Source organism: Lethenteron reissneri, chromosome 7, assembly GCF_015708825.2.
Source record: "Lethenteron reissneri isolate LAM-NWPU_2019-01 chromosome 7, ASM1570882v1, whole genome shotgun sequence".
NCBI lineage: Eukaryota > Metazoa > Chordata > Hyperoartia > Petromyzontiformes > Petromyzontidae > Lethenteron > Lethenteron reissneri.
In genome coordinates this window covers 5,896,936-5,921,045 of record NC_083785.1, presented here as the reverse complement: position 1 = coordinate 5,921,045, position 24,110 = coordinate 5,896,936, and the positions used below count along the sequence as shown (strand labels likewise).

Genomic DNA, 24,110 nt, shown 5'->3' with positions numbered 1-24,110 from the left:
GGTTAAATAAAGGACACTCAATCGCTGATGGAATAACTCATGTGCTGACCCTACGGTGCCCTTCTTAAAATGTTGTTTCAGCAAAGGGCATTACGGGTAGTCAAATTAGATTTCCTTCCGCCATAAAGGGATCTTGACTGTGTTGTTGACCAACTCTGCAGTTTTCATTCTGCTGGTCACTCGGAAGAAATGTTGACGCAGCACCTAACAAAACAAATTTGTTGGGCATTTGTGGCCACCCCCTCTGCTTTAATGAGAAGCCGTCATAAAAGAACCCTCGCAGGTAGATGGACAGCCTGCCAAAGCTTGTCACCGTATTTGTCACCGTTGATTTATCGATTCAGAAACTTTTATGCTCGGATCTCGGTGGCAAAGCAATGCTGTCACTTAATGTATCAGATTGCCGGGAGGCTCTCGCTTCCCAGGAAGAGTTTATTGGCACTCTTCTCGGCGTGCGATGTGGCGGCGCCGGCGCCGTGTGTTGCACCGGGGTGGGGTGTGCGCTCGCTCTCTCCCCAGCTTTGTCCTTGTGCCGGCCGCTGGGCAGCTCAAGGACCCCACGCCAGCCAGCGGCCTCTCTTTATCCTCGAGTGCCGCCGCTAAATTGCCACGGCCCTGGGTCCAGCCGAAGCCACTGCCCAAATTACCATGGTAATAGCTTTACCTCCCAACTATCGTTAAATTACCTTGCTGATTGTTTTACCCCCCTGACTAACGCTAATTTGCCATGGTAATTGTTTTTTTTATTTCCATTGACTGCCGCTGAATTGCTGTGGAATTGTTGGCGGTTGCTGGAGCATGGGGAGGGGCAGGCTTTGTGGTGACTGGATTGCAGATATTATTCACATCGAGAAACTCAATTTGTTTTTTTTGCTTCTCTTTGAAAATTATCCCCAATGTGGGAATGGACTTGTGAAAGGGTGTGCATTGCTTGGACAAGAGCGATATTTTTTGTTAATCAAAAACAGAGCACTGATAAACAACTCTGGGCGAGGTTTGTTGTAGATTTTCTCTATTAATGGGTCTCCTTTTCAACTGGTACGCGGTAATTCTCTTTTGATTACAATGTCAAGATTGCAAGGTTTGCTCGACAGATACATATATCATGTAATTTTTGCGTGCCGTGCATGTATAAGGAATCGGAGTGAGACATTGCACAACAATGCAATTTGGATTTATAAAGCATCTAAATGCAAACATTTCTCAAGCCCTTGTACTTCAGGGTGGGAGGCGGGGGCAGAGATGCACGTGTCGGATTTATTGAAAGAGGTAATTTTGTTGGATTGTGGAGTGTGGAGGGTGTCGTGCTGGATACAAGGTTAAGAGGTAGACATGAAATGACACGGCGATGCAATAGAGGCAAGAATGAACGCACCAGGTCGGGAGAGGCAGCCGTGAGTGGAGGAAAACAGAAGGATTTGACCCTGGACTTAAATAAGGCGAGAGAGTCAACAATGCAATCAGAGGGTGGTGGGGTGTGGCGGGGGCGCAGTTGCAGACAGTGAGGACAGCAGAGGAAGAAGGGGAGCAACCTCTCATTGGGCACAGGTTGACGATTAGGGGTGTCGAACCGGCAGCGTGACCGTCGCCAACGGCTGTCGTCGTGAAGGAGATAATTCTTTGCCTTTGTGAGATGGTGCGCGTTTTAAGAGCCGCGTCTCGTCTTTGCAGACTTTGACTGATTGACAGGATAATAAGGTTTTTGTAATTGCATTCCAGTTAAAGAACAAAGCCAGCAAATGAACCGTGAATGAAATGAGCGCTTTATTGGGCATGGTCTGAGCTGCTCGCAGTGAATGTTAACTTCTGGATTTTGGTGACGCGGGGGAAGGGCATGTTAAATATTGCATTGACTTCTGCATCAAGGCATGTGAAGAATTAATACGATATTTTTTCTTATCTGACTGGTAGTTTCCATAGGATAATTATTGAAACGGCATTTAAACTGATTTGCCTATTATGTTTACCGGTCGGCTTTTGAACCGAGCGTATCGGGCGCCCCCGTAAATGCACACTGCCTCAGAACTGTCCTTTTGTGTTTACAATTGTATTCCCTTAAATTGATGGGTAATAAGCAGCAATCGACTAAAAGCATTGTGCGACTGATGGGGCTGAGAGCCACGATAACGAGAGAAAAGTAAACGTGGCGATCCCTCCCGAGAGCTGGGAGGCGACTCATTATTGGAGACTGACCGTGCGATTGGAGAGCACATCGGCCCAGAGGCTCCCTCCCCTTCCTCCATCCTCCACCGCTCACTCCTCTACGCGGCCCTCTCCAACGCCCACCCACCTTTTCATTAGTCCCCACTTGACGTGTGCCTGCGTGCCTGCACGTGGCTCCGGCGCGCTCGGCCACGTTTCCCCCGGCTTTTACGTTTGCTCTCCGTAATGAGAATTTACTCCGCCGGTATTAGCGGGTGGCCGACCCGCAGGTGCCCGATCGCCCCACTCTGTTAACGCCGCCGCCACCGTCCTCTTCCCCGGCCGCTGTCTCCGCCGGGGTCTGCGATGAATCGCGTCTAATTGAAATGCTGACGGGCGTCACGGCAGCCTCGTTTCCGTAGGTTATGTTTCTGTCTTGGGCGAGCGTCTGGCTGTATGGGTGGAAGGAGCTCTCTGCGCAGATGTGCCCAGAAGCTTAGGTCGCCTTGGCTCTGGTGTGCGGTCTTCACCCTTCCAACTGCCTTGTGGCTGGCTGTCTTGCGACCAAGCCAAATCAATTCCACCTTCGTTGGATTTTTTGATGAGCGACGCGCAGTCAAAATTCTCCATGGACGCGCACGCCCGGGACGCTTTTGTCATTTGAAAGCTTTAAGCAGCAACAAATACCTTTTTAATGGCAACGCGCGCTTTACCGATTCGGTCCTTTGAATAGCCTCGGGACAAGAGTGCCGCAAAAAGAAAGCCTGGCGAACCGAGGATCCGTTTCGCTCATAGAGAGAGAGAGTCTGTTGTCGGGCGATGAGACATATGACTTTCCCTAGCAGCATTACGTCAAACTTGCGCCGGGCTGCGAGCACTCGGCACGCGGATTCCTGCGCAGCACAGCCGTTGCTGTGGGAGCCGTGCTGCAGTTTAACCGCGAGCGCCGAGCGCCGAGCGCCGGACGCGTGCCGAGGCTCAAACGGCCACGCGCTGCTGGCGGCAAGCGGCAGCTTTCTCCAGCGCAGCCGCTTCATTGGCTCTCTAGCAGCCTCGTCACCGAAGGGTTACCACATTTAACACCTCCACGCAAGACGGCTGCAGCCGAGCTACGGTCTGTGTGAAAGAAGGAAGGGACGAGCAGAAGAGGGAGGGAAGGAGAGAGACTGATTAGCCCAGACGTAGCTTAGAAGAATGCGTGCGCCGCAGTTAGGCTTGGCCAGTGTAAGAGTGGCGACGTTGAATTCCTAGAGGATTAAATACTCACTTGGGTGTGATGCGCGATTCATTTTCCCTGCCGCTCTTTGGTCCCGCGAGTCGTTAAATACTGTCGGCACGGCAACCCTCTTTACTCCTGGTGCTTTGTACAAATCTGAGCCGTGTCTTCGTTCGGAAGACGTCCACTTCCTGTATGGCTTGCTACTACCTTGTGATCAGCTCTCCGCATCTCAGCAATGGACATGTTCGGAACATCAAAGGGGTTTTTCGTGGACCCCTCTGCAAAAATGGCAGCTCATCCTTGGTGAGTGTCTCATTTATTATGACTTTTGGATGAATTACCAGCATTTAAAAAAAAAATGCTAAATGCTTGTCGAGAGTGGAGGAAAAATCTTGCTGCAGTATATTAATTTAAGTAAATAACAGAGTGCATAAGAAAACCGAATTTAATTGCGATTGCGCATAACATATGTTTTACTTGCGAAGAATGCTAAATACATTATAATGGTGCAACTGGTTTTGCTTTGGGCGGTGTTGGTGTGAAATGATGCTTCGCCGGTATTGTTGTCGACATAACAGACGACAGAGATTCCAGGTGATTGCATTTTAATTGGAAAGCTCGTGACTCAGGGTTCAAAGGTGTATTATCATTGTCACTTTGTTCACATGCAGTCCAACAAACGCCTTCGTAAATGTACCGCGGGTGAGAAATGCATCGCCTTTATGCAGAAAGTGTTTAATAGGACACCTGAAAATGACATTGTTGCGCGGTCGCATGAAAGGGAGCCGGGTTGAATTATTAAGGGAGGCCTCGCAGTGGCATTTGTACCACGGCTGTAGTGCTGACTCCCGCGATCTCTGCGCTCGGTTGTGTAGCGACGGGATGCAATTATAGCACCGCGGCCGTGTCGCGCGTGGCTACGTCATGCGTGGCACAGGGCGCCGGGCGAAGCGTGCCGCGCGTAATATCGCCCGTGCCGGACGAGCCAGCGGCCTCTCTGCCGCTTACAGCGGAGAGATGTTGCGCACATCAAGCCGGCGCGAAGCGAACGCGGGCGCCCGCGAGCACCCATGTGACGCGAGCTCTGCAGCGGGGGGAGGCCCCGCGGTTTCCGCTTGCGACGTAATTAAAGCGGCGGAGGTGATGGCCCCCACCGCTCGTGACGGGAAGCAGGAGATGCTCGTTTATATTCACGTTTTGCACTGGCGTGCACCGACAGGCGCACGGCCATGCGGTTACCGGTGTTGTAGGCGTTCGGAATCGCGACTGCCCAAGATAATCCCAATCTTTTATTACTGGCTATTAGCGCTCAGCCAAATTCATAGCATTGCGTTAATTACAGAAGGGCATTCCTTTTAAAGGGTCTTTGTGCTTTTGCTGTTTCGAAATGTAAAAAAATATACGCATGAGAAAATTGCAATGACCGCTGTTCATTTATTCCAAATGACGGCTTTTAAAAGTTAATCTTACTCGAGATAGATTTTAACATCACGTCTCCAATAACTGTTTCCACGTTGAGTGTTACAAACAATGAAATGAAATGCTGTGGTAGATTTTGGAGATGGGTAATTATATACATCGATCATTAAAATTGGTAGCAGGATGGTTGAAAATAAGTGTCAAATTGACAGACGCTTAAAACAAACGTTACCCTATTTAATGAAACTTGCAACTGTTCAAGCAATCCCATCTGTTTACATCCTTGCCTAAAGTGGACAAGGACATCCATTGGAATAGATGCAGCGATTGACTAATTTTCACTGCAAATATGGTCTCTTAAATTATAAAAAAAAACATCAGCCAAATATCCTCCGCTAAGACGCTTTGTTTATTAAATTCTAATTTTGCAACAACAACATACTGTGCCAGCTGAAAAAAAGTTATTGATGAAAAAAACCCATTGTATATATATCTTCCTTCCGAAAATGAAAATGTTTGTGTGCTGACTCGGGTGGGCGAGTTGCTCAGTGCGTCGCGAGGCTGTGAGGAGGAGGGTTTGGTGGGGAGGGGAGGTGGGGGGGTGGCGGCTCGCGGAGCTGTGCTTAAGCTGCTGCTGCTGCTTCCCCCGTTCGGGAGCTCTTAAATCAGACACGTCGCCAAATGGTGCATCGCAATCTTCACACTTCATAACCCGACAAGTTAATGCCTCATGCTGGTGGACAACTCGCTGGGATTTGTTGCCCGCGATGATTGGATTCTTTAAAATGCTAAATAATTCATTTTACAGTTGATCAAACATAACTGTAATTAGGGTCTGAGCGAAATCCAGTCATCTTTTTGTGGCGCGTGTTTGACTTGATTGGTGGTTGAGCAGATTAAAGTGATTGAAGGCTGTATTATCCCAGGACATCCGTGGGTAATAGAGCTAATAGAATGGGCACGGATAGCATATACCCTCGATTGTGTTCTGCCAAGCCTTACATAGTACGTGGAAACAGTTTTACCCGAAAGTATTTCATACAGAGAGGAGCAAGGGATCGGTGATGTGGAGAATCGCATCCCTGCTACCAACCCCGCTTACCTGAGTTTGGTTCCCGGTCACAGCTGACATCAGTGGCGAGTGCTATCTGAACCGGTCCTGGAACCGTTGCGCCCCTTCACCATCCGGCACTGACCAGCGTGGTGAAGTATGATCAAACAAGCCCCATTACCGACACGGTGTGGCGAGTCCTTCATCCAGCGGTGGATTTACAAAGGACCGCAGATTGTTATTGGTACATATTTCCAAACATTTAACCCTGCGACTAGTATTTTTTTCGGTGGCACCTGGATTCACTTCGCCACTTCTTACACAACCCGCCCCATCCCCCTTGTCATCGATGTAAAGAGCCATAATGTTTCATGAAAGGCATAAATATAAGCTCAAATACTAATTATTAAAAATATATATGGATCTATGAGCATATGAACATATATTGCACGCGCATACCATTGCCGTATATGTGTACTGTGTCTGTGTAACCTTTTATCATCGTGTTGTAATCGTTGCAACGGTCTACTTGGCGATAATAAGTTAATATTTCAGGCCAAGCCGCGACGTGGTAAAGCCGGTGAGAATCGCCGTTGCCCTGCTGCTCTCGTTGTGAGAAGCGCCACAGTGTGCCGTGGTGCCGCGAAACGACAATTACACGTCCCTTGAAAAGTGTGCGCCGGCAGCTTCTGTTGATGTTAATTACGCAGTGGGCTATTGTGCAGTATGAAGGTTAGGATAATTTAGGATAATTTTTTTTGTATTATTGTAGCTGCTCGGACTTGTTGAATACAAAAACCAATTATGTATACAAAAAAAAACACGTCCAAGTCTCTCCGTTTGTTCCGCTTGTGTGTCTCGGCCAAGCACTTCATAGAAATTTACAAGTTGGGAAACTCGACAAATGTGTAAGACTTATCGCCATAATTTTTTTACATTTAAAAATAATTCACCTGTTTTAAGTGTTTTTGTAAGATCATTCTGCATGATGCTATTCCATTGCTGCAGCAGCATAATTTTAATACACAAAGTAAACACGTTTTGTTTTAATGAATGGTTCCAATATCATAGTTAGGAATTTTCCTTGTGATGTGCTGTGCTGACAAGTCTCGATCATGATCCAATTATTACGCATTATTTTTTTCACTAAGATTAATTAATGTCATATTTAGCTTTCTACACTGCCGGATAATCCGCCAAGTATGACAGCAGGTAAAATGCTGTTGTTAATAATTTATTCAGAATAGGATTTCGGCTTCTGCGGCGCCAGCTCATTCGCAGCACCCAGCATGTTTCCCCCGATTGATTAATTGCCTCGGGTTTGCAAGCTTTTACTTTAAGCCTCGCTCAGGAGCGTGGCTGAGCCACGCGGGTGCCTTGAGTCACTAGAGATGGGGGACTAATTGTTGTAATCTTCACAAGTCAGCTGGCAATTGGCTGTCTTGCGCATCTCCCGAAACAGGATGCACCTAATTTATTGGCCGCTTTCCCCACCGCACCAGGTTAATTTATTTTTGTTGTCATTTATTCCGTCGGCCCATTCATCTCTCCCCCCATTCACCTCCCATGCATGTGCAATATTTCTGGGTTCCACAACATCAAGAATACGGAGTGCACCTTGACGCTTTTCTCGCGTTTTTTTGCTCTCCCATCGAAACCAATTAAATGTTGGTTAAAGGCGCGCGGGCACGCACATTGCAGTCTGGTCTCTTTTGATAATTACATAAATTAATCTTCGGGAATATGTTTTGCACTTGCCGCGCTCTCTTGTCAGCTTGCCATAGGTTCACATTAAGGTTTAACCATACTTTTAGTTGGCATATTTGTACATACACAGCCGCAGAGTAAGCTATAGTGTCCTGATAATTGTCAAATGGAAGCTGTTGAAGCAGTGTTTTGTACAGCTCTTGTGGAGTAAACTGCTCTGTAAAGCGGCACTTGACCTGCAGTGTTCAGTGCTCGCATTTATCCAGCAAACCTGTGCTGGACGACTCCACTTATCGGCTTTCTCCCACAAACGTCTACAACTTGGGCGATACAGATCACATTTTGTGCAGCAGGACAAGGTGAGAAGCAATTCCCTTTGTGGCTGTGATCGGGGCAAGCTGTTGGCGGACGCTCAGGAGCGTGTTGAGAGGAAATGGCGAAGACTCGCGACGTTTTCATATCTGCCACCCGTACAGGAAGCGTTTGCTGCTCAGCGAGTTTTTTTTGTAAGTTTAGTTCCTCCCACGAATATTGTTTGTATTGTTGAGTTAACAAACTATCACCATGCATGCACCACATCTAATTCCCAATCACTGGAGGGATAATGGTGTAATTTTTCTGTGTCATCAACCATGCTCTCCCACCTGCATGCCAGTCTCACCATGTACTTTTTTAACTGCATTAGTGGAGGGAGGGTCACATCATTCTCACAAGAATTCGAAGAGAAATACAAACCAATTTCCATTCGATAAGCTAGCTCATTCTATCTTTAAAAAAATGTGTTTTCATGCAACCCTCCTAGAACAATCTCTAACACTTCTCCTTAACCATACATCATCGTGCTGCGGACCTCAGAATTGCTTTTGAGCAGCACTTGACGTGTCCGCGCCGGGGCATTTTCGCTCGATCGTAGCTGAACGTCCCCGTCGGTTTGCGCCCCTTCGACTTTGTGAGAGGCAAACGGCAGCCTGGAGAATCTCTCGGTGCACGGCCTCTGGAGCGACCGTCGTGGGCCCCGTCCGCGTGCTGTCACGTCGGAGCATTGCCTCTCCGCCGATGTAGGGCAAGCCAGACTTTTGTTTTGGGGATAACGAGCTGTGCGTACGTTCTAAGTGCAGGGCAGCCGTTGTTGTCTGTGGCGGCGGCGGCAGAGGGCTAACGAGGGCTGTGGCCGGGTAGTCTCAAAACACGGGCGCTATTTATTTCACCGTGGGTCGTGCCTCCGAATGTGTGTTTTTTTTGATTGAGCGGTGATGGCGGCCTGCTGGTGTGCTTTCATGCTGGTGGGTAATAATGAACCCTGGCATTTACTCACGGGTACCGTTGCAAGGCGGACACTTGTTCTGTTTATCGTGCCCATTGCACTTGCGTGTACCGCCTGTGGGCTGTTTTTTTTATTTTCCTCCTGGCCTGTCTGGCACGCATTTCTAAAGGTAATCGGAAGTGCTCTTGAGCATCCGGCCACTCGAGTTTGCCAACGTTTTCCTTGGCAACATCGCCCCCTACCGTGGAGCCACTGCAGACTATACTCACCTGTGAAACGTAGCACCTTCGTGACATTATTGTGCCGTAGGAACGGCGCCAACACCAAATGCACACGCATGCTTTTATTTGATTCCCATTATTCTGATTCACCCACAAAGCCACCTTACGGTTGCCTGGGAAATTACTTGTGCTCCTCGCTGACTGTTCTGTGTCTTGTGCTTTGTTGCTGGTGGCCGCTGATTTGCGCTGCCCGCGTACACCTTGCAAGCCTTAGCACATAACATCCCGAGTTTTCAAAGACGCTCGTAAATGTAAAAAAGAGCACCGGCGAGCGGTCGTGTGGGGCCGGAAATGAATGCCACAGCTGTCGAAACGTAATTTTCCCCAACGACTCTTTTTGCTTGTCGTGCGTAAGTATGTCCGTCCACCCTCTGGATTCTGTTCGGGGTTTCAAGCTATAAAGCTACGCACTATTTTTCACGAGGAAGTTGAGGAAGAGATCTGTACTCCCTGTAGAGCTTAACTTCCAAAAAACTTTCAAATGCAGCGATCGTTTCTGTATGTTGCTAAAACTCATGACTCGACAGCCCACGTGCAAGTGTTTTTTCCCCCCTCTTATTCCGGTATAGATTTATTTTAACACCTCGCGGTCACCTTTGCGCCCGAGGTGCCGTACAGCGTGCCCCACAAGCGCTGCACGCCAAGTCCGCTGACTTGGGGGAGGCTCATTAGATCCCGGGAGGTTTTTTTCCTTCAAATTTTTTTGTTTCGAAGTATCGTCCGGCAAGGTTGTGTGTGCGGTAATTATAACACACTTGGGCGTTAGCACTCACAGTGCGTTTTCCCTCTCCGTGCGTAACCACGCTGGGTTTGGCATAATTTCACAAGTGTTCGGCCTCCTGTGTTTGGTGGTTTTTTTTTTGTTCCCCCACCCCGGACATCACAACCGATGGTTGAGACGGGGGGGGGGCGTGGCCGGTCTCGTTCGTCCACCGAATTGTGACATCCGTTCTGACTCGTGTTTTATCTGTTCTTTTTTTTTTCTGCGGGACGTTATGTATGCTTTCACTAATGAACGCCGAAGGCAGAGCGACCGAATGTTTAACTGACACGGCGAGGGAAGCAAGGGGGCGCGTGAGTGCCGTTACTTCACAAAGGTGCGTTTGGGCTTTTGCGTGCCGGTTCGCCGATGAAGCTAAACAAGAAAACGACTGTCACGTTGGCACGTGCATCGTCGTAATCACACAGCAATAGCCCTCTTGTCTTTCTGCCTAGGTGCCCTTTTTCACTCCCGTATGTTCGTTTGGCAGAAAATACAAATGTGCGCATGGGTTTACTAAAAAAAAAAGCCAAAAAGTGTGTGTTGTGGAATTTATCCCTGCTTCGTGATAAAGTGTTCCTCGAACACTGGGTCTGCAATAAAGAGTGGTGGAGAGAAGCTCCTAAATGCTCCCGCTTTGGAAAGTGTGGGTCCCCACTGTTCACCTGAGTCAACATACACACTGAGGCTCCCTGTGGAAATAAAAGGCCCCTTTCCCACTTTAATTAATGGCTCAGTATCTGTGTGCTTTTTTAACATTGGGTGGAAATATTCCGTTTGTCGTTATTTATTGTTCATTGCCCAACGCTCAGTGGAGTGATTTTAAAGTGTTACGTTTTTTACTTGCTTTGCTTTATTTTCAAATAGGCATTTTTTTATGTATTTCTCCAAAAACGTTCTTCCTTAAAAAAAAATCTTACACTCATCATCTCCGCCGTTATTAATTGACATAGGCAGCACTTGAAGCCAACGTAGCTATTGGTAATTTTCCACTTTGCTGGAGCCCGAGGAGGTGGTGAGAAACCTTCGGGCCTTCTTTCTCTGTCACAGCAGATTTAATGGGGATCAACCACAATTACCTTTTTTTGGAGGGTTGAGTTGTTATTGTGACAGACATTACTTGCCTCTCACCCAAAACCTCAAACCGTTATAGGCGGTTCTTTATTAAACATGATAGCTGATCCATTAAAACAATTTCCCAGCGACGTTTTTTCCCGCGGAATGCCCATTAAAGCCCTATTATGTTTAGACCGACTTGACTTTCCCAAATTACCTGGGGCAGTCACATAGATTTCGAACCTCGTCTGTACCACTCAATATCCAAATACGGTAATTTTATTTAATCATCGTCATCGCTGGCTCCGTTTAGTAGTGTCATCTCATTTCATTGACTCGAGGCTGAAATTGCAATAATCCTCGTTTCCCCCCCCCCCCTCCCGTACGTAACTGGTACGCAATCGTCGGCGTTCATTTGTAATCCCGCACCGAGAGAAATCGGCCCCTCAAGGATGCGAAGATAGCGCAGCCATTAGTGGAGTTCATCATATTTACCCCATTATCCGCATTTTTTTTTGGAAGAAAATTGACACGCCCTTCCCATCCCGCCGGTCGCCCCTGTATCTCCGTTCACGCTGTGGCCGCGATAGAAAATGTCAACGTAGCAAACTTTGTTGAATTTGTATTTGGAAAAAGCCCCTGTGCCCATGCTCCACGATAGCATAATTCCTGAGCAGATGGAATGTCTTGTGTTCGTATTACATCTGACAGGTCAAGTTTCATCGTGGACATTGATTTTTCTTTTCATGTGGCTTCAGTTTGGGAGGAAGGCATCTTGGCATTACCTTGAATGAGGTTTTGTTTTGACTTTTACCAATTATTGAATGGAATATCTGTGGGTTAAGCCGGCCATATCTGGCGTTCTTGAACTCTTAGACTGCATTGAGTGTGGCCGAAACATACGGCGATTATTAAATGCGCAGTAAAATAAATCCACAGTAGAAAGTAGAATACAATGGCTCGGTGAGATGGTGCCAAGCCATCCCCTCCCAGTGCTGATTGCAAAATAAAATACCAGCAGAGGACGGTGTGATGGACGTTGATGTGGTGAGTTGGCCATCAGCCCAAGTGCGTATTAATCCACTTTATAGATCCATGAATAGATACAGTAGCCCATCAAATATCCCATCATTGATGCATCGTCTCTCTGATTTCTTACGTAACCAGGGACTCACTTCATCACTTGTAATCTTCTGCAGGCCACAGTAGTTCAATTACCGTAGGCCAGTGAGACTCCTGTGCCAACTGCACTGCGAGCTGGCCGAGGAGAAGTCGGTGTACAGCAAGTGGGTTCACACTACTGAGTGTTATCCCCTCGTACCCATGAGCTTTCTCTGGGTACTCCACTTTCATAAAATTTGTCCGTGTACCATATTTTCGCCTCCTTTAAAGACATTTGTCCAGCATGGAAGAGTAGGCCAAATACCCTCTATACGGGCTCTTTAAAGCTGCTTGTACTTGAGGCACCTTTTCACAAGCAGTGGCAGTGGGCAAGTAATTGCAGGCCTGCGCCTTTAGCTCCCCCCTGCCCATAGTTTCTCTTGCAGGATATAATTTTTCATTTAAATGTTTCGTGAAAATAATGTAATTCCTGCTTAACATTATTCCTTAAAACATTTTTTTATTATTTATAAGCAATGCGGGGTTTTTTTCTAATTACCAAATTCAATTACAAAATGCGTCAACAACAAATCCGGGAAATCCATGTCAGAAGCAACGCTCACTCATCCTTGAGCAACCCTTTGTGCGTGCAAGTCGAGCAGTGCTCCAGCATAATTGAAGCAGGCCTCGGAGTGACTCACGAGCCTAACCGCTTTCGTTCAGAAATGTATGAAAATTATTCTGGTCTTAAAGAGCCTTGGCAACCAAGCGAGCCTTGGCAACCTCGCGACACTTGCGTGAAATGTCCCATTAGCAATCAAGCCATCAATTAGCAATCCCAATGCAATGGCCCTCCATCTCCAGGGGAATTAGTCCGTGGACGTATTTGTTGTCGTGCGTGTCGCTGGGCGTCGCTGGATCGAGCAGATTTGTTCGATTATCAAACCCACGGGGGCTGCATGGTGGCCACGAGACGGTAGTGCAGCAAGTAGGTTTGTGGAATCCGTCTTTGCTGGAGCATTGAGCACTATATTTCTCGAAGGCACAGATTATTTTCAAATGCACGCCCCCTCCTGCAGCAAAATGTTGACTTGGCAAAGCCTTCCGGGACAATTAACGGGCCTTACGTTTGGTTTACTCCTCCGCATCCGTGCTTTGGAATTTCAATATTGAATTACACAATTAAAAGTAATTTGCCAATGTGGCTGAAGAGGAAATAAAAGTCGGTGCATTATTCGTGGATAAGAAACGTGGACACAGACATGGAAAGGTCCATGCCGTGAATTATACCGGGGGACAGAAAGTGGAACAGACGTATTAGAGAACATTGCACAAATGAGATGCATGTTTGTCGGTTAAGGAAAGTAAGTGTGCTCGGGAAAGACACATTTCGAGGAGGGACAATAGCCAATAGAAGAGACTGGTAACGGAAGAATAGCCTAAGAAGAGAATGCGCTTGAAAGCAGGACCACCACGGAAACATCATCTCGTGCAAGAGATGGACCGTGACATCACAGATGCGTTGCTGAAATGTGCCACCTTAAGCGAAAAAAATAACTGGCGGTACGCTGACACGTTACTGTATCATTCCGCGTACTGTATAACTCCGCTCGACCGCACAGCTCAACGCGACGCGTGCCACGTCGTAACGGGACGCGTGGCGCGTCGTAACGGGCGCTTATGCGATCGGTGTTCCAAAATGGTAGAACCGCGTCATAGCGAAAACGCGTTAAGCGAGGACTTACCCGACCTGCTTGCTGTACTGTCATTTCGGCTTGGGGTTTAACACGTATATGTTATACACCAACCCTTTGCCTTGAAAGCACTGGAGTAGAGGCATATGTCCCCTTCCTTGGCGTAGTAATTGAAGTTTATTAATGTTGTTTTCATTTGCCTACGAATGCACAGATTGCCCCCCACCACTCTGCCAACCACTGGGGCTCTGTGACCACGAGGCTGGTCCATATACGTCTGGATTACCCTGTTGTGCAAAGTTGAGCGCAGTGTCATGCGTAGCTTTTGTCTGTTCTTCTACAATACCACGTTATCATTATTATTCCCTGCTCAAGCACAGTAGTGAGTCGAGAGTAAATAGTTTTAAGTACTTTAATTCCAATGAGACTCGTTAAAAAAGGATTCTAAATTAACACAATTTAAAGTTCACAGCTAAAGTTCATGTTTATTTTGACGTCCTTATGTAAACCAGGGTCTAATGAATGCGCCAACCTGAGAGCATGTCTAGAATTAAATTCGATTTCACTCTGTGTTAATCACAAATGTATATTTCACACAAAGGCACTCACAAAGCACTGAACAACACGATTAGATTTTATGTAAATCGCCTCCAACGAGATATTTTCGTATTCAGCATTGATTTGCTTTCTGATGTGCCTTCAAAGTGTTGGCTTGTGAAATACAGCAGATCAAATGCTAAGCATTCCACTGACCAGTTTGTAAAATATATATTATTTAATTTTCGGCATGTACACAGACACTGAAAAATGCTCTCGCGGGTAAAGATTCTCATCATGATTGCAGGCTAAAGATGTATTGTAAATTGCAAACGTAGTGCCAAAACCTGGCATCCTAGAGTGTTTTTAGCAATGTGAAGCAAGCCGTCTGAGAAAGCCCAGCTTCGCTGCTCATTTGCATGGTTTTACAAGTGCTGTTCATCTGCTCCAATATCACAATATCTCTTTTGTAGATGGTGCTTCCCTATTTGTGTGTCTGTGTTGTGTGTTTTTTTAATCCCCTTTCCGGACGTCATGAGGCTATTGACGCCTTTTACCAAAGCGCTGCTGCTGCTGCGCGGGTTCCTGGCAGCGTTGACAGGAGTAATGCGCGCAGAGTTATTTGTCACGGCGGAGGCTGACATTCTGTAGGTGTTTTCTGCCCGCAAGTGGATCTGATTGCACACACCCACCCCCCCACCCCGTCTGCTGTGCTTAGTGCGCCTCGATCGATTGCAACGCTCCTGCACATGGAGCTCAATTGATCTTCCGTTGCGCGCTCTTCTCGTCAGGAATTCGTTCCGCAGAAATTGGAAGGTGTGCTTCCTCGCCTTCGCCGAGCCTGCAAACTTTGTCGCGGCTACAATAGCGCGTCGCCGCCTTCCGGGTGGCGACGCGCGAGGGCGTCGCGACAGCCTTACGCAGCACGTCGCGCGATCTGGAAGACGGGATGCCGATTCACCCTCTGCGACAATCGCGCTGCCGATTGGGCTAATAGGCCGGTCGATGAATTCCAACTTTTAATATGTGCGGGCGGACATGTCATTTGCGTAACTTTTAAGCCAGTGAAATTGAGTGTCCCACGGAGGTAAACGATAGGTTCGATATGACTGGAACGATTTTTTGTCCCGAAGCAGTAGGACTTGTTTGAATGTATGCCGATATCTCATCGGAGGCAAAGTGGGGAGGGGGTGGGGGGGGATGGGGTGATATTGAAAAAGGATTCAGGTGCATCATTTATTAGCCCTCCTTTGTGGTGCATCTTTCCTCCGCTCCTCTGCTTTCGCCATCAAGAGTTTGGTATCTTTCTGTGACAGTGCATCTCCAGTCGACGCCGTGTCCTTTTTCTGGGTGCCTTTTTTGTTGTTGTTGCCACACAGAATATTGCATTTGTAGTTCACTTTGTACAGTTTGTGTTCATTTAAAGCACGAATCTCCACCCCCCCCCCCCCCCCCAGTGTGATTAATGGATTTGTGCCAACATTAAACAAACGTTGCAACCCTTTGTCTTGAACAAACATTCGTGGTCGATTGATGGCCATTGTGAAAAATTCAAAGATTTTTATTTTATGTGGGTAGCTATGTAATTGGCATTCCTTCCACTAGGATTTGTTTTATGTGTGCCTTGAAAAGTTGGCTGTCATGTGGAACTCTGTCGATAATTGTGAGGACTCGGAGAGATTTGAAATGAGTCCAACGAGGCGTGCGGTTGTCACTAACGAGTGAATGCATTGTGCTGCGGGGACTGCTGAACATTTGTAAAAGTCTGGTCTGCATACTTTACAACAATGAGCCAAGTGCCACACGGCTGATGGATATATTTGAAGAATAGAATTGCTTCCGCGTCGGTGTTTTATTTGTTTAAATTGAATAAATAATGGCAATTTTACATGAAAAATATCGTGTTGACCAATTGTGATTTGAAACCAGACGCGTGGCCCAAGAAAACAATGCAATCAAATTCAATTGTAATTTATGTAATCCTCATGACCCGAGGTAAATAATGCATTACATCGATTGTAGACTTAAACCAAGCGGCTTTCAACATTATTGCTAAATGAATTGTTTATACGTGTGCTATATGTGCCTATGAATAAAGCGCTCGGAATGCGCCCAATCTCATCAGACCTTGGAAGCTAAACACAATTGATCCTGCAGAGTGCTTGGATGGATGACCACCCTGCACAACAGGCTGGCTGGTTTTCGGCTGAAGGGCTACGCATTGGGCAGCAATGGGCAGTGCAGGAAATCCCTTTGATGTCCTCTTTCACACCCACCGTTACTCTCTCCTCGAATGGTGAAGTATGGCCAAATAAACCTCCAAGATCCGCACGGTACGGGAAGGCCCTCAGCCGGCGGTGGATTGACAAAGCAGCCGTACAGGTCGACGGTGGTGCCAGCACCGAACGTGTGTAGGATCCTCCCCTTGCAATCTCGGTCTTCGTCAGGACCGTACAGCTATGTAGCAGCGGCGCCGCCTTGGGCCTGTATCCTCCTTACCCCCCCCCCCCCCCCTCGTTATTGCGCTGCTTTATGCAGCTTGACAGGAGGTGAAAGGGAAAGGTGGCTGTGGCTTTATGAAAGGGGGATGTATTATTTATTGCCGTATGATGAAGAACAAAAGAAGGGCTGGCATCAGCTGACCTCTACAGTCCCGGTGCGGTGAACGGCGCGCGCAAGGTAGGAGCCTCTGTGCACGGAGAAGTTGGGCTTAACGCAAACTCTGGCAGACGCTACAAAGCGGACACTCGCACTGAGCACCTTTGAAGCCGTCGCTCAGCAAAAGGTTGCAGCTTTGTGCTACGTTATTGCATTGTAAGGCAGGCGCTTAGTGCTCCTGCATGTTTCACATTCGCTGACCGTTTGTTCGATTCGGCAGGGCGTCAGATGGGCTGATTGCAATTTCAGAATTAAAGAAATTATTTGACAATGCCGCTGCTACTGCTTGGTTAGCGGTGGTGCAAAAGCACAAAGGACAGAAATGTCTCACAAACACGTCCGTCAACAATACCGCCTGATAAATGCCCTTCTGCACAGCACATCAATGTGCTATGTGTGCTATGAAGTAGCAAGTGCTATGAAAGGGGTCCATTGCCCCAAATGTCACCGATTATATAATTTTACTTTTAAGGCCACAGTGTTATTGATGAACGTGTTGAGTTTTTTTGTTGATTGTGATTTGTATGTACAGCCCGGGCGCTTTGGGTATCGAGCGCATCACAGTCTGCCGTCTGGCATTGGCTGCACGGAATAGGCCTTGGACATCATACGCTGAATGATGTATTGAAGCTGACGATGAAGCCAGATACTTTAACACACCGCCAGGCTCGTTCTCGGCTCGATACCCACATTCGGCAATATCTGCCAGTGCCAATGTGAGTTGTTCACAACACTGCAGTCAATAGTGTCACCTTGGTCTTATCGCTTTGACTGGGACCGCTCGCAGGACATCACACTGCAGGAAATCTGTGGCCCTGCCTTCGCAGTTTTGGATGTACCTCCGGTTGGCACGGTTGGCTACATACGGTGTGAAAGAAGTTCAACATGCATAGTTGTGTTTTTCACCTTACTGGTATTTCAAGAGGTTATTTTTGTTCACTCATTTACATTGGACACCGAGAACTAAATCCGTGTAGTTAACCAGATGGTATGAACGCACTGGCCTCACGTAGAACGGTGACCACTTTCATCTGCTGTCTTCAAAATACCAAAATAGCAACCCTGCAAAAACAGCACAAATGCCACACTACCAAAAGAGAGCGGAGCTGCAATGCAGGACAGACGTCCTGCTTGTGATGATCCAACCGGGTAGCTCAGCGGTAGAGAGGGCAGCTCGAAGTCATCCTATTGCAAGTTCACATCCTGGTTGCAGGGGTTGACTCAGCCCATCATTCCTCTATGGTCGATATAATAAGTATCACTGTGGGAAAGTCAGCCGTGGTTATCTTGTGGTTAGACTCACCACCACTGGCTCAGGGCTGTAAACGGGGAATGAGTACTGAATCGATGCTCATTTGAGCAGGAAATCTCAGTTCTGTTTGTAATTAACTTTCTTGTTCATTTTTAGTTCAAGTGACCCCCTCGGGATTGACAAATGCGCAGTGTGATTGGGTACTTTCTGTTTAGCACCTGCGTCCTCTCATGCCGTGAACATCGCTGCCACGTTCTCACACCGGCCGCCCGGCTCTTGAGATCCACACAGGGGTTGTATGATGTGCACATATGGCTCCCTGCATGCGTGGTTCTATACAACTATCCAACAGACTTTGGCAGAGCCTTTTAAGTCATTGGTGGGTTAAAATGGGCACCACTAACATCATGGTAATTTCAGCCTTTGTTGACAGCAGATTTCCGTGGAATCGGGACGATAGCTATGACCATGTTGTTTGGTCAAGTCAAATAGCCCAACGCATTTAACTCTTCACATCACAATCACCACCAGCACCATCATCAGTCATGAACAATCCACTGCTGGATGAAGGACTCCCCAAGCTTTCGCCATCTTTCACATGAATCTGCGATAAAATGATCCACGTAGCACCCGCGCACGAGCTGTTTCAATTGCTCCATCTCCACGGTAAACGTACTATCGGGGCGCCGTTCCTGCCAGGTACTTAGTCTTAAATGTGTTAATAATATCTGTACAAATGGTTGGAGGGTCACTGATCATTTTTGCGGCATGCTTGTGTGCTGTCATTAAGTACATTGACAGCGCTGGTTTAAAGCTATATGGGAAGACAATTGGTTAGAAATAAGATACAGTACATTGTACATTACTTCCAAATTCTGTAGGAAATAAAATGCACGAGGGTAATTCATTCGGACAATAGCCTTGTTCATGCCAAGTGCTGCTGTTTTATCTAGCCCCTTAATATAACATTTAAACGTGGTGTGAATTTGATACAATCTGTGTCTTGGCAATATTTGTGCATACTTTTCACTACGGGAGCTTCAATGTGACATTTGCAAAACGTGGCATTAAACCTGCATTCATATAACTTATTATTTTACATCCAGTACATTAATTTAACTAACGTTTTTAAGGTATAAGGTCTCTCGGTAGCCTCTGCTGCTGCTCATAAAGCGCCGTCTTGTGCAAAAATACCAGGAGCAGGAACAAATAAGAGTATATCCACACATTTATGCAGCTCTGGTCCTTATCTAAACCGCAAAATGGATTGGGCTGAATATTTTTACACGTTTAGTGAGCGTGCCCAGTTGGCAAATTGTGTAAAATTTAGTGTTTTTATCTCCAGTCACTTTTGATTCATTGGCTGTCGGGGGTCCCTTGACTGTTTCTGGAGCTGCTTATCCCAAACATTCACTAAGCCCCCGCTGCTGGCAATAAATATTATATTACGGGTAAGTAAATTTTCTGCCAATAGTGGATATATTTTAATATGAAAGCAAAAATGTTTTTTTATTTAAACGCTCGGCAATCACATTTCTGACAGATTTGTGAAAAAACATATCGCTGTGCAGACAATTGTTAACTTGCCTTATAATTACAACCCATTCATGGGATAAATTATTTCAATTTGATAGGTCACCGCTGCGCCGACCAAGAACTTGACGTGATTTATGGTGAAAAAATCATCAAATAAAAAATGTATTTAAAAAAAAAATTCACCGACGTGACTTTACCGAAAGAACCAAAGAGTATGGATCCTTGCAGTCACGAAAACTTCAAATCGAGAGTGATTTATGGTGTCGCGTTCCAGTTGTTGTCCCTCCTCGCGACGATCGCCAGCCAGGCGGCTTGGCCCGGAGCTGCCTACGCATCATGACGGCCATCTTGTTGGCGGCCTCAGCGCGACGACGCGACCCGAGAAAATGCGCCTCGTCGCTCGGCGATTTTTATTTTACATATATACTTTTTTTGCCCGGCGTTCCACAAAATCAACCCTCGGGCAATTTGCTCGCCGTTGGGGTGGGGGGGGTGACGCTCGCCCCGCGTGCGCCGCGAGCGCGACCCCGCACGGCGCACGGCGGCGCTGCCCGCGGCCATCGGGGCCACGATCCCAGGCCCGCCCCCCCCCCTCCCGACCCGTAATTGAATTCCCATTTCCCGGACCCTTTGGAGTTGTAGGTAAATGGGTTAATAGCTCCTCGGCGCGCGACCTGAACCCATCCGTCCGTTAAAAGCTGACATCCAAGTTTAATTCCCAAATGGACCGTTTAATGCTATTCAAGACTGTCTATCTCCCGAGTAATTTTTCTCTGTCACTCTCCCCCAGCGGTACCGCCTGAGTGATTAGACAGGTCCTTGAGGAAAACGATCTGATCCCGCTGTGACAATGCTGTTGTGTTACGTAGATGAGGTGTACCTGCCGGTTTGCATGTGTCGCGCGACATGTACACTCTGTGTCACAGCCCGCTGTGTTTACTCGCCATTGCCTCCTCGGCAGCGCTGCCGCGCAGACGACAGGGGCGGCAGGGCTGGCTGCAGAGTGCCGTGATTGCCGACTAATAACAGTTATTAAGAATGCGTGAATGGCGGCTGGGCCACCGCTGTGTGTTTCTCGCCGCTGCGCTGTTTTGCATGCAGCGCGCGCGCGTTCCCCGTGCCGGGTGGGAAGGCGCTGACGGACTGCCGGCTGCTATCGCTTCGGCAAAGATATCCATTTATAAAAGCGATCTGCCCATTAATCTATGCGCGCGTGTTGGAGTAGCTCGCCGCGTGGATGCATTTTTGACGGCTCACCTGTGGGTAAGCCACGCAACGCGAAAGATTCGCCGGCCCTGCGTGTTAGTCGACACGGACTCGCGTGATGAGAGCCTGCCCTGTTTCATTAAGGTGGCCGTACGCACACGTTTGCGCGCAGCCCACTCGTTATAAAGTGAGCGTAGGCGGGGTTTTTCGCTTTCAGTGTTTGTGTGCTGTGGGGAGATGGGCTGAAAGCTCAGCGTGTATTGACTTCCGCTCAAGCAGTTTTTGTGTTCTTGTGTAACCAAGCTTGAGGATTGTAGAATATGAAAGTGTGATATGTCACACGTCTGCAGTAACAATCGGGCAGGGCAACAGGTTCACCCGCCAGTTGTACGTTAATGGAACCTCCGTTATTGATGGCAAATCATTGCAAGCGAAGACTCCATTAGATTTAATAACACGCCAAAGGTTTGCTGTTGGCAAACAGCAGGACGGCACAGGTCCTATCATGCCTTGCTGGCATGTCACGTGACCACCGCATTGCATGTACAACGCTCTGTCGGCGCGACTCAGTCTGCCAGCTGCAGAGCGCTGAATGTGTGGCCGTATTTTAGGCTTTCTGATTTTCACCATTCAGGTCACAGGATGCACTTTCTGCTGCAGCTCATTGGAATGTAGACAGTGGCAGTGTACACAGCTAATGGAAAGTGAATCAACAAAGCCAATGCATGATGCAATTTTCTTTGAAGATTTGGAGTGGGGGGGGGGGTTTGCTCGTTTTTTATCTAATTTCTTGTTCTCTATTTAATCTTAACAGCCGCGCTCGCCAAGGCAAAACTGTTATTGATCTGAATCAGTGATTTTTTTTTTTGGTACGTTTTAAGTTGCGGTAGCAGTACTTGCGGATGGTGCCCGTTTTTTCGCAAATTGGCCCGTGGGCCCTGTGGCAATGGCGCAGCCTGAACCGCGTAGCTGCTCCCACGGAACGGATGATTCTCTTCGGCATTTGTTGCCTTTTTCTTCACCGCCTTGTAATGGTCAGTGCCCACTGCGCTTGCTGGTTCGACCCCACCTGCTGCTCCGACAGTGGAAACATTTTGCAGGTTTCTTAAATTCTCCCAAACCTCTGTTCACTTGGCAGTACAAATGGGTCCACCGCAGTTAGTCGATGGGCAGGGGTCACCTGTGGTGGGGGGGCGAGTGAGCCAGTTGCTCTGTCGGGCACTCGCTCGAGCTGCTTCTAGCGGATTCCTGCACTCCGGCAGTAGCATGAGCAAGCAGTTGCAGGGCTGCACCTTTGCTTTATCTTCACCACATAGATTGGTTATGCCATGACAGCACTGTTACTTATATATAACTATACAGAGCACGGCATATATATATTTTTTACACGATGGTTTTTTGTTTGTCTTTTTTGAATATTTCATTCGGCTCGCCTCACCAGGTTTGCTTTCCACTTATCGATTCCAGAGAGAAAATTCAGAAGTGTAATCTTTTAACATAGTTCTCGGAGTTATTTCTTCAAGTAAAAAACATGCTGTTGTTGCCGTGTTGACTCGTGCCTCTGAAGTTGCCCTTGCGGCATACGATGGGTCGATGATTTGTCTCAGGATGCAGAAAGGTTGTATTACAAGAGCTGCTACACAATGCAACTGATGCGACAGCCACTCATGGCTCTGCAAAATTTGTCAATACTATGTGCATGTGTTTCTTTTGGGAAGAAAAAATCCATAGTGAAGTAGTGGGTCTTACAAGACAAAGTGTTTGTTTCAGGGGGAAAAAATCGTACAGTACTTCAAGCTGATGAGCATTTGGCGAAGCCTATTAAGTTTGTTGGACGCATGCAGGATGGACGACAACAGGAACATTAAATGTGTGTTGTTTAAAAAAAATGTTTTAAAGAAAGCGGAAAGGGAGGAAGACCTAACAGAGAATGGCTTGACAGCGACATAAGAGTTTGGTGCCAGAATTATGTGGCACTACTTGAGCGTATTGGCACACGACACAGGAAAGTGAAAACAAATGACGAAATCTGCAGTGGACACCTTCGGGCAGTCTGCCCGTGGACCGTGATGATTATGATAGTAATTTGAACATCCTTTTTTTACACGTGAAAGCCCCACGTACATTTTTTCAGCAGGGTCCTGCTTTCAAACGTTTGGCAAACTCCATTAAAAAAGTGCTTAGCTCGGTCTGGGAGGAGACCAGAGTACCTTGAGAAAATCAACTCACTCGAGTGGATAACACTCAACTCCACACAGATGGATTAATTCAACGTGGGTACACAATTTAGCAGATCAGCAGGCCACGTGAGGTGGGGTAAAGTGTGGGTACTACCACCACCTCTTGCAAGATGTCTGGCCAGCTTGGATGAGAATGCCAGATACTCTCCTAGTGGAGGCTCTTCCTCCAGCAGTGGCTTAAGCAAAGCCATTGCAGGGCCTTCACCATTACCACCCCACTCCAGTGATGCAATTCAGCGGTGTATTTCATGTTTAATAAGCATGGTATTTAATTTCTGCTTATTGTTTTGCAGTCTTGGGAGGGGGGGGCGTGTGAATGGGCTCTAAAAAAAACACAGCGTCGGTGAATAATTAAGTTTCTGGAAAAGGTGCAACAGAAAAGAAAAGCGCAGCTTTATTACTTCCTGGATCAGCGAGCAGAATTGGGGGGAGAGTCTTTGCGAGTGGCAGACGAGTCAATTTGCAGAGACACTGAGGCATAGCGCGTACAACAGCACTCCGTACAGCACCCCATTTATTTGCCATATGGCTTTGTGTTACGAAAACTCATTTAGGGGCATTCAGGACAAAACGTGTGGAGCGTATCATGTTGGGAGTGTTCGTGAGAGTAAAGAGTGATGAAAGGAACAGAAGTTGTTGGCTTGCAGATAATAAGCAAACTGCGCAAAGATATAATATTTTTTCTAGAGTGTTCGCAGAAACCACCCGGAATAATCTCAGAAGGTAATCATTGTTGGGAAAATGCGCAATACTGCAGAGGCATTTCATCTGAGCGAAAATGTAAAGTAGATTTATCCTTGAGCTTCATGCAGAGATGCGATGATGAACACATGAAAACTATGTCTTGGGATATGACGTTATCATTTTTGCGCAATGGAATTACTTCACTTGGGCGGAAGTCACTGGCGATTGATCGTGGCAGCAGCTTCCCAAATGAAACTGTGTTCTCCTCTCGGAGTAATTGTGCAAAATGAATCCATTAAAATG

General features: G+C 47.2%; 1 protein-coding gene across 7 annotated transcripts in view; it reads left to right on the top strand.

The window, feature by feature from the left end:
- The window catches only part of GPATCH8 (G-patch domain containing 8), an 88,028-nt gene that overhangs the window by 34,555 nt on the left and 29,363 nt on the right, over positions 1 to 24,110 (top strand). Inside the window, exon 1 of one of the 7 annotated variants that reach the window (XM_061574251.1) lies at positions 2,595 to 3,664. The exons of the other annotated variants lie outside the window; for them this stretch is intronic. Coding sequence (XP_061430235.1) covers positions 3,554 to 3,664 — 111 coding nt within the window. The 5' untranslated portion in view covers positions 2,595 to 3,553. Of the gene's footprint in view, positions 1 to 2,594; positions 3,665 to 24,110 lie in introns of those variants that run through there. 7 annotated transcript variants of the gene reach the window in all.